Source organism: Gekko japonicus, unplaced genomic scaffold (assembly GCF_001447785.1).
Source record: "Gekko japonicus isolate JY-2015 unplaced genomic scaffold, Gekko_japonicus_V1.1 scaffold656, whole genome shotgun sequence".
In the NCBI taxonomy this organism is placed as follows: Eukaryota; Metazoa; Chordata; class Lepidosauria; order Squamata; family Gekkonidae; genus Gekko; species Gekko japonicus.
Window position 1 is genome coordinate 80,736 of NW_015168067.1, and position 11,162 is coordinate 91,897.

The 11,162-nt window shown below is 46.0% G+C and overlaps 1 protein-coding gene across 1 annotated transcript in view; it reads right to left on the reverse strand.

The window, feature by feature from the left end:
* Positions 1–11,162, reverse strand: part of ABCA1 (ATP binding cassette subfamily A member 1) — a gene marked incomplete at its 3' end in the record, with an annotated part of 123,298 nt that overhangs the window by 79,670 nt on the left and 32,466 nt on the right. The window contains 2 exon segments of the mRNA XM_015414570.1: positions 466–607; positions 6,011–6,104. Of these exon segments, the coding sequence (XP_015270056.1) occupies positions 466–607; positions 6,011–6,104 (236 nt within the window).

An 11,162-nucleotide genomic window follows, 5' to 3' on the forward strand; every position in this document is an offset into this window, starting at 1 on the left:
AGATCAGCTCCCCTGGAGAAAATGGCTGCTTTGAAGGGTGGACTCTAGGACATTGTACCATGCTGAGGCCCCTCTTCCCTCCCCAAACCCCACCCTCTGCCGGATCCACCCCCAAAGTCTCCAGGTATTTTCCAACCCAGACCTGGCAACCCTAAAGCCAATTAAGACCCACAGACGATGCTTCCTTGCCTGCCAGTGTGTCCTAAAGAGGTCTTTACTCTGTCTGCTGCCCCCCAAGTCGTCCACACCAATGTCCCCCTTTATGGCTCCTCCTGGCATTTTAACCCATTGGTCCCCTTGCCAGCCACAGTCTCAGAACCTCCACACAAGGCTTCCCACAGGTGTAGGAAAGAGTAGCCGCCACCACCAATCATACAGCCCAGCCATTCAACCCACTTCTCTTCTTCCCATGCACCCCTTACTCTTTTGTGGGTCAGGAACCAATAAAGAAACATTGGTACTCACATAGATTTGTTGAAATTTCCAACAATGCCTGGCGACTCCCCAGGAGTTGGATAGCGGAAGCATGGATTGTTGGCATTACAGATAATCCCCTGGACCCAGGGCAATGTTCCAGCTGAAGGCATGGCCTTATTTGGAAAGTGACCTGGAACACAAGGACAGAGAGTTTGGACATTGTATTAGGCCACCAGATCATTTCCTCTCCTTTTGAAAGAACCCCCCTCCCCTTGAAAAACCAGCCTCTGTCCACACTGAAGAGAAAATGACTGTGTTGCCTACAAGGAAGTGAGTCTCTGTGGCATCAGCTCTCTTTAGTACATAGCAGTTCTCTTTAGTACATAGCAGGGGTGTCAAACATACATCCTGGGGGCCAGAACCAGCCCATCAAGCTCTTACCCAGCTCACAAGCAACTAGAGTGAGGGAGGGAAGGCAAAGCTATCAAGAAATAGAAAGGAAATAGCTGGGGACAGGACTATGAGGCTGTGGGGGGAATGGGAATAGTGTGGGGGGAATGGCAGCAAAGATGGACAAAGAGGAGGCATGGTGGATTTCGTTCCCCTCCCACCTCTTCCGACTGCAGCTCAGCAAGGATTGGCAAAGCCACTACATGGGGGGGGTGGAGGTGGAGCTGAGCACCCGGCACTACCAGCTCCGTACCAACCAGCTTCATGTTTTTTCAAATGGTGACCATGAGGGGGGTTGATGAGAGCGAGAATGTGGAGCAGTGGCTTGCCAATGAAGGGACGGGGCCAGTGGGGCAGAGAGGAAGGGGAGGGCCAGCAAGTGGATTGGGAAGCAACTGGGCTGTCTAATGTGTCTCTCTCTGAGGGGAAAGACTTCCCGACGTTGGGACGTTGGAAGTGAGTGGAGGAGCAAATAGAAAAAGGGGCGCTGATGTTGCTGCTGCATGTTTGAACAGCAACAAAGCCAGGAAGCAGAGTGAGTGTTGGGGTTGGTGGGGGACGGCACCCTCCCCCCCCTTCTCAGCCCATGAGGGGAAAGGAGTCATAGGAGGACAAAAAGCACCCCCTGGACATATCAGAAACAGCCGTTCTGACAGGCCTTCTCCTCAACCTCGTCACTTCTGTGGGAAACACAGGAGGAATGAGAACCAGGGATAGGAAGATCTAGGAGAGTCAGGTTCAGAAACCCCCTCTTCCCGAGCCAGGACCCTGTCAACTGGGTCACTCGGGGCCAGTCACTCAGCCCGGCCAATCTCACAGGATTGGTGGTGGTGGGGATGGGGTGATAGTGTGCCTTCTCCTCAGAGGTAGGATGGGGAAGGAGAGGAAACAAAGAGGAAGAGACAGATGGTAGCCATGTTCAGCTACTGAGGCTGGGCTAATAGGGCCATGTGCTGAAAAACGACCTTATTTACTTGCAAGGATGATGACCCATCTCCTAAAAGTACTATATATACAAAAAGTAACTAATCTGTATGAAAATGTAAAGTCCCCCCCCCTTTTATGGTATCCCTTAGAAAAGACCTAGTCTTGCATTAAATTAATTTATTGGCGTTTTGGTGGATTCCCCAGTAAATCCATTGCTTTCACAGCTAGGAATCAAGTGTTTATGTTTGCATTTTGAATAAAAAATAATATTGTTAATTGGGTTTGCCTGCGTCCTTTATAAAGTTTATATTTCCAGTACATGGCATTACATTTTATGGCACATATGGCCCAGCCCGACAAAGTGACATTTATGTCAGATCTGGCCTTCACAATAAATGAGTCCGACATCTCTGAGTCATGGAGAATATTTACAGCCAATAAGTACTTGGAAGGAATTATGGGAAACACAGCAGACAAGGCATCCTGGTTTCCTCACACTCAGTTCTCCCCATGAAGAGAAAGTTCAGCAGCTCCTATTGTACATAAACAGGAGTTCTTGTGAGACTTTAAGGAGTAACAAAAATCATATTCCAGGATAAGCTTCAATGGACTAGGATCTGATTTTTGGGTTGTAGTTTATGGAAGCTTATGTTCAAATAACATTTTGGTTAATCTTTAAAGTACCACAGAACTTCCACTGTTGATATAGCAGACTAACATAGCTACCCCTCTATAAGTATACTCCGATATACAAACATCGTGTGGGGGTAGCAGAAAATGAAGCCATGACTGCTTCTACACAGAGAAATAATTCTCCATGTAGTTGTCATTGCTGCTGTGAACACAGAGGCATGCACCACGACAATGGAGCAGCCACATAACAGCTTTCCTCCACCATCCTTGCCTCAGTTCCTCCGTCACTACAGGGCTTTTAAAGAAAATCACTGTAGTATTATAACAATCTATTGTCACAGTCTACTAGAGCAGGGTTTCCCAACCTTTCTGAGCCGGTGGGCACCTTTGGAATTCTGACGTACCTAGCCTAGGGTTGCCAAGTCCATCTTCCACCCCCAGCAGGGGACTTTGGGACCATTCCTGGAGGGGGCGGGGCATCCCCAACGTGAGGACGTCATGTTGGGGACATCCGCCGCCCCCCCGCCCATGCGCCAGATCCCCAGAAACGGCAGTTCCCTGCACTTAAAGGAGCCGGCGTTTCCTTTTTAAATGCAGGAGCTGGCGTTTCCCCTTTAAGAACAGCCATGTTTCCCTTTTAAGAGCACGAAGCTGGCATTTCCCTGCAAGCTTGCGGAGATCAGGCTTGGGAGGAAACACGGGTTCCACCCACTTAAAGGGAGAGAGATGGGTGGCTGTGGGTGTTGGGGGTGGGGCTTCCCCCACCGGCCATCTGGCCGGTGGCGGGTAGAACCCCCCCCAAAACGGGGAACCCCTGGCAAACTGGGGGGTTTGGCAACCCTAGTGCAGCCACAAATGTCTGTCACAAAACAGATGTGGCAGGAGGTGGAGCCAGCCACAAAATGGCTGGCACAGTGAAGATCCTTGTGCTGTGGTGGCAGCACCTGCCAAAGCAATGTTTTTGTTTTTTTTAATCTGCACAGCCAATCAAATTTCTAGTGGCCAATGAGAACCCTTACTGGACAGAAGGCCCTGCCCACTTTCTCAAAACACTTAGCAGGTATCAAGAAAGGTGTTACCTTGGCACCCATGAGCACCACACTGGGGACCCACGTACTAAGGTCCCAGCAAAAAAGGTGGACTACATTTATTTACTTTATTTAAAAGTAAGACTCTAACCCTTTTGTTGCAGAGTTATAAGGGGAAAGATGCAGCCGGCTAGACTTTAAAAAGGAACCCTGTAAATTAGTAAACTGCGACAATAGATTGCTATAATGCAATAGTTATCTTGCAATTCCCAATTTTTTTTAAAAAACAGTGCGTATGGGGGATTCATAATCACAGGGTCTGAGGCTAGGAAAATGGGGCCAATGTGGATAGAACCTGCAAGGATGCACATCTTCACATCCAACCTGCGTCCAAGGGCACTTTGAATCAGATCTCTCCTGAAAGATCAAACCAAACTAAGTTTGTGAAAGATTTCAACAAAACAGGAAAAAACACAGAACCAGGGGTGGTGGAGAGAAAACTACATCAGATGGATGCTCCTGAAAACAGCTCTACATTAAGGAAGCCAAGGCAGAGCAAAACATCTGTGTGGAAACAGCCCTTCAGTCAGGGCTGAACTGGATGTTTCAGCATTTTAAAAGACACAGGGTGGGGGAGAAGGTAAGATCGCCTGCTGCTGGCTAAATTCTCTAAAATGTTGTTGGTAGCCATGGATTGGCCCCGTGGCCACCATCACATCTAGTCTGGCCCTCAGACAAGCAGACTCAGTTTCAAATACCTTTAGAAAGAGAGATCACTGTTCATGATCACTCATTCCATTTTTTGTCTCCAATAAAACTGATTTTGCAGGATTTTACTTTCCCCCCAAAAAACTTACACAGCCTGTTTTGACCAGAGTCAACAGTAGGACAAAGGCATATTACTTGGCCCTCTTCTAGTCTTGTTTATGTGTTTTTAATTGAATAATCTGATCATTTTAATTGTGTTTTAATTGCTTAAATGTTTTAACATTTCTTTAATGTTTGCTGCCTTGTGGACCCTGAGCATAAAAATGCTTTAAATAAAATAAAATATGGATGCGTGCCCTGAGAAGCAAAAGCCACAATGAGTTACTCTAAACTGTCAATAAAAAATGTACGTCTCGAGCTCAAGACTCACCCCAGAATACAGAAATATTCAGGGCTGCTTCCACTTGTTTAACACGATAATAAATTGCTACTGCCAGTGAGTGGAGGTATTCAAAATTCCAGAAAGGCATAAACAGAGCTCCACTGTTTTCTTTTGAGAAAAGATTCAATGAGTGTGTTAACTTTTCAGAACTCTGGTTTAACTGAATCACAGTGTTATATCATTCTAAGCCCATAAACTTTATTGGACTTAGAAGGACATAACTTTGCATAGGACTGCAGTGTCCACTACATATTTTAAATGACCGGTGTTTTAAAACATACAACCCTGCTACTTGGCTGCTTCAACGGTACTGAGGAAGCCGTCCACAGGACATGTCCTAACACCAAAGAGCATCAGCACAGAAGATAAGATGGCTCTCTGTGCAATCCTGAACAGAGCTGTATCATTCTAAGAGTATTGGAGTAAATGAGTCTAGAAGGGCATAACTCGGTTTACGATTGCATTGTTTGTCGCCTGAAGGCATAAACAGGACTGTTACAAGGGTCACTGTGATCCACATGCAAGCTTTATCTCCAGTGCCCCCGCACAAAGAAAGAAAGCATATAAGGTACACCCATGTGTACTTGCAAACAGGCAGAATGAACTGTGCCAGGTTCATTTTTAAAAAAAGGATCCAGTTACTTTTTCTAAGAAGGGCAAATTTAATTCTTCTAATATTATTAGTATTATGATTATCATGAATGAAGTATTTAATAGTAATAAATAATAATAATAACATCTTCTCATTTACACAATGCCTTTGTAAGTACAAAGCACATTGAATGCATTATTGAGGGAATGCTTAGAAAACCCATACAACGGTTAGTATGGTTAGCATTATTCCCCCCCCCCCCCAATTTTTTTTTGCAACTTCTTGATTGACAACTTGGACTCTAAGCTACCATGCTGTACTGGATTTCTTCTGCTATTAGATGGAAGGAAGGGAAGATATTAGGTGTGATTTAAATGTGACACTGGCAGGATAGAAGGGCTCAGACATATGACTTTGTGCACACCCATCATTCAAAGTGTAGCTGTCAGCTGCTATGCATGCAACATTAGATCTATAGGCTGGGCAAGTGTGTTTGCACCAGCATGCTACCACTGAATTTAGGGCACAATTACACACATGGTAGGCCAGGTAAGTTTTTTTCATCCCATTAGGGTCACCTTTAAATCAGGCCTTTAAATCAATTAAACAGAATGAAAATTCATTAGTTATCATTCAGTTATTTTCCGAAAGGTCTCAGAAAATGAGAAACACAAGTCAAATGGAGAAGGGGGAAAAATCGCCTAAGAGAAACAGCAGATTCAGAATGGCCACAAGACAGGTATTGGATTTTAAACCCCCTCACAATGAAATGCCATGAAGAGTTACTCCAGTCTGGACTAACTGCATACTTACATTCATGTTGTTCGTGGGGTGGAAAAGACAGCCGCACAGATGATAGTATAAAGAAGACAAACAGGGGCCAGGCAATTTCAATCAGCAGCTGGAACTGAAAGGGGGGGGGGGAGAAACAAGTATTGAGTATCCAGAGATGCTCCCCCTGAGAAACTGAGAGCAATGAGGTGGGGTCAAACATCATCAAATTTCTATATGAAATGGCCTCCTCTCCCAGTGTTTCTATTTCCAAACAGCTCAGCCCTCAAATTGTCGCTCAGTGCTTGATCAAAACTTGTTAACAGCCCTCTGAAGTGTGTCCCACTTCTTTGTAACAGATTGTAGTTCATATATATCAGGTAAAAAGGTAAAGGTTCCCTTGCTCGAAAGCCAGTCGAATCCGACTCTAGGGTTGCGGTGCTCATCTCCGTTTCAAAGCCGAAGAGCCAGCGCTGTCCGAAGACGTTTCCGTGGTCATGTGGCCGGCATGACTAAACACCAAGGCGCACGGAACGCTGTTACCTTCCCACCGAAGTGGTACCTATTTATCTACTTGCAATTTCTTGCTTTCGAACTGCTAGGTTGGCAGGAGCTGGAACTAGAGACAGGAGCTCACCCTGCCTTGCGGCACCCGGGTCTTGAACCGCTGAACTACTGACCTTCCACAGCCTGCAGTTCAGCGTCTTAACCACTTGAGCCACCGCAGCTCCTATATATCAGGTAGTATCTACCTAATCCAACAGTGCCCCAAACGTTTTGAGCCTGTGGGCGGCTTTGGAATTCTGACACAGGTTGGTGGACGCAGCCACGACTTGGCCACCACTCCCACCTGGCCCCCAACCACTTCCTAAATCACTTGGTAGGTGCCAGGAAGGGTGGTGGTGGGCTCCGTGACACACACAGACTCCACACTGGGAAACCCCAGCCTCACATGCTTACGAGCATTGTAGGAGAAAACGGCAGTGTGTCTTGAGACTCCTTATTCATCATATTACATAGGACTTTTCCCCCCTGTGGATGTATAGTTTGTTAAAAAAATTTTTTACAAACATCCAGGGCTTAAGGACTATATCAAATGGACTCCGTTCATCCAGAACGACTTCGTACGCTCATCCGTTCCTGCCAACTGTTTTTATATAGCCAAACACACACACGCATACATGTGTTTTGAATTTCAGCGCAAGCAATGCTGTTCAGTACCTAAGTACAACATCAACACTAGGATCTAAAGTTAGATTACTGACATTTAACATCGGGCCAAGAAATAAGGGCTGGGGGTGTTACTGTAGCTTAGGTCCATTCGAACTGTAAATATGTCCCCCCCACCCACCCCTGAGGACTGTACTGAGAGTTGCCACAGGAACCAAGGCTTGATCTGAAGTTGCATAATGTCGCAATTCAGCTGAAGCTGAATCCTGGGGCTGGTCAGTGCTTAGATGGGAAACCCTCTGGAACCCTATGTATGCCTTCATGGCGTGAAGGCAAAATGTCATTCAGGGCTCTTTTTGTAGCAGGAACTCCTTTGCATATTAGGCCACACACACCCCCAATGTGGCCAATCCTTCAAGAGCTTACAGAGCTCTTCTTACAGGAGCTACTGTAAGACCCTCCAAAGTAGCCATTTTCTCCAGGGGAGCTGATCTCTGTTGTCTGGAAATCAGTTATAATTCCCAGGAGACCATCAGGCCCAACCTGGAGGTTGGCAACCCTGCCTGGGAGGTTATTTTCCCCTGCTGGGAAACTTACATGTACTGTGATGAGCTACAGGTACATTTCTCCAAGAGGAAAATAGTGACTTCCTAGGGCTGTGACAGGTCAGGAAAATGGCACCGGGGGAGGGGAAGAGACCCTTCACATGTGCCATTGTCCTGATCTAGAAGAAGAAGAAGAAGAAGAGATTGGATTTATACCCCGCCCTTCACTTGGAGTCTCAGAGCGGCTTACAAACAGGTTGGCAACCCTGCCTGGGAGGTTATTTTCCCCTGCTGGGAAACTTACAAGTACTGTGATGAGCTACAGGTACATTTCCCCAAGAGGGAAATAGTGACTTCCTAGGTCTGTGACAGGTCAAGAAAATGGCACCAGGGGAGGGGAAGAGACCCTTCACTTGTGCCATTGTCCTGATCTAAATCAAGCTTGCCCACCCCTAGGAAGCATGGAACTCCTAGTGTGCAAGTTGACCTGAAATCCTCCTGATGGCTCCAAGAACACTGTAGTATTCAAATCAGGCCTCAGTTCAAATGCCACCTCAACCACACACACAGTAGGGAGCAATAGGCAAGAAGTGTTTTTCACCCTCAGCTCTATTCTACTACTGCCACCAGCTCTCCGAATTCGAATTATGATGGTAATAATGATCTACCTTGCAGGGTGGTTATAAGAATGATTGAATTACTGCACGTAAGAGACCAGAAATGTACTATCTAGACATCTGAAGTGATATTATCCCACAGCTTTTGCTGATAGCCTTTACTGTTGCAACCGAGTGCTGATCAACCGAAGGGCTTAATAAAAACGCTCGCTTTGAGTTGACAGCTTTGTGTGCATGCATGTGCATTGTGCAAGCTTCTTTTCCCATAAAAGCTCCTCCAGTAAACAGCTCGGAGTGCATTTCCCATCTCTGCCAGTTTCAAGAAATGCAGCTGCTGAAATTAGCATTGCGAAAACCGGGTTCAAAGCTCAGCTTGACGTGTGCGGCTGAAGATTTACACTGGTGCTGCTGGAAGACATCCAGGACAAAGTATACCCTGGCTGAACCCTGAGTGCAGGGGGGGAGGGAGGTCAGACCTGAACAAACATGCACACACTCATTCCCTTATTCAGCAGCTCTTGCTATTCCTTTATCTCTTTGAAAATAGCCAGTTATCTAAGAATCTGCTGCAAGCCATGCAGCAGTCTGCTTTGGTGGGCGGCACAACATCAGTCCACCAGCAAACCTCGGGCATATTTAGGGAGGGCGCACATACAGGTTCCACTTCCTCCAACCACTAGAAAACCCACCAAAAATAGAACCCACGCAAATCACGTGTTGTTGTCTTGAAGCCCCCTCTCTATGCAAGGGTGGCACTGTCTTTGCATTTTGCCTACTCAAAGATGGCACAAGGTGTATCTGTTGCCATTACCTATGAGGGATTTTCTAGCCGCTGGAGACTAGCGGAAGGAAACCAATGATAGAGTGCCACCAGCAGCATGGTTGGATCATGAGGTTGTCATAGTGTTAATTTCTGCCCAGTCCTGACCCATAGAACAGTATATTTCTTGCTCCTGAGGAGAAACAACCTTATTATGAGGTGTGAAGTTTCTCAAATGTATATAAAACGTGTAAATAACAGTTCTATATGCAAAGGCTGGTACTCAAGAATTGGAATGGGTGAAGTTATGAGGCAAAAGTGATGAGATTTTACCTCTAGTGTGTATTAAGAAGACTGTGTACAGCACTCTCCCAAGCAGACGCCAACTCTAGGTTCAGAAATACCTTAGAGATTTTGATGGCGGAGCCTGGGACGGTGGGCTTTAGGGAGGGGAGGGGGCTCAGTAGGGTACATTGCCATACAGTTCACCTTCCAAAGCAGCCGTTTTCTCCGGAAGAAGTGGAATAAATATTTCATATAAATAAATAATAAATTAGCTCTCTACGTTGCCTAGAGATCAGTTGTGATTCCAAGGGATCTTCAGCTCCCCTCTGAAGCCTGGCAACCCTGCTCTCTCAGTATGTGATGTAGGAGTGACAAAGGCAGAACTGAAAAGGGCGACTATAACGTCTCACTGACACTTGTCAGCAAAGGGGTTCCTCATGATCTAGCGCTGTTTCCTTCATCTTTGAAACACTGGTGAACGCTCTGTGGAGAAGAGTACTAATGAAGTCTACAGGGAAAGTCCTTGGCAGAGGGAGGAGAATATTTGTGCAAATTGTGCTTTCCCACAGCAGGAAATTTGTATCCTCATCTATTTATATACATGCCAGGAAAACTGTATGTTCTTATGCGAGAAGCTGTTCAGAAGGGTGTGGGTGGGTCATCGGAGTCAAAAGTATGGGTTACCACAATCCAAGAGGCCTTTCCTCCTGACCACAGCAAGTGTGGTAAATGATCTATGAAACTGTCAAATGAATGGGGATGCATGGGGTAATGGACGGAAGAGCCCAGAGCGATTATCTCTGTTTCCACACCCCCATCACGTGAATCACTTTAGATTGAAACAAAAGGAAGATACCAAAACAAGACTCAGAACAGAACTGGGTGCAGTACATTGCCACCCTAAGAAGAGGTAGGATGGCACCAGTTAATCGCCTTGATGTGGTCTGACTTATGTCAGCACCATTATGCACGTTTTGCACTAGAATGAGAAGTTCCACAGAGTTAACTGTGTTCCTAGATGTAGGGATACCAAGTCTGGCTTTGGGAATTCCTGGAGATTTGGAGGAGCATCCAGGAGAGGGCAGGGCTTGGAGAGGGGTGGGGCCTCAGTGGGCTGTAATGCCATAGAGTCCACCCTCCAGACAAGCTATTTCCACCAGTGGAATTGATCTCTATAGCCTGAAGATCAGTAATTCCTGGGGGATTCCAGGCCCCACCTGGAGGATGGCAAACCTACCCAGAAGGGATCTGCACATTGTTGTTGGATATTGGGCTATTGTGATCATTCACCTCCTGCATTTTCTTGTCCAGACAGGAAAAGCCAAGTGGTGAATTTAGTTTCAGGTGAGTAGCTGGGTAGCTGTTTTAGGCTGTAGGAATCAGAGAACAAAATCTGAGTCCAGTAGCAACTTTTAAAGACCAACAGAATTTCCCGGGGTATAAGCTTTCATGGTTCAAAACTAATTTCATCAGCTTGTACCTTGGGAAGTTTTGTTGATCTTTACGGTGCAACTCGATCCAAATGTAGTTCCAAGGAGTGAACGACTGCAATAGCCTACGATCCAACAAAGCAAGGATCTCCAATATGTCTGAAACAACACTGAGTCTTATCACATCTTAATCATTAACAAATTTACAGTGGCATAAGATTCCATGGACTAGAACCCTCTCTATCAGATGTATGAAGTTGACAGCCTGAATAGGAAGGTGTATGTGCACATGGGCATAAAGAGGAGAGAGAATATAAAAAGCTGGGACACTGCTATGCAGAATCCAAAGGTATAAAAGATAAAAACAGGGTGGTCTGTTCTTAACAG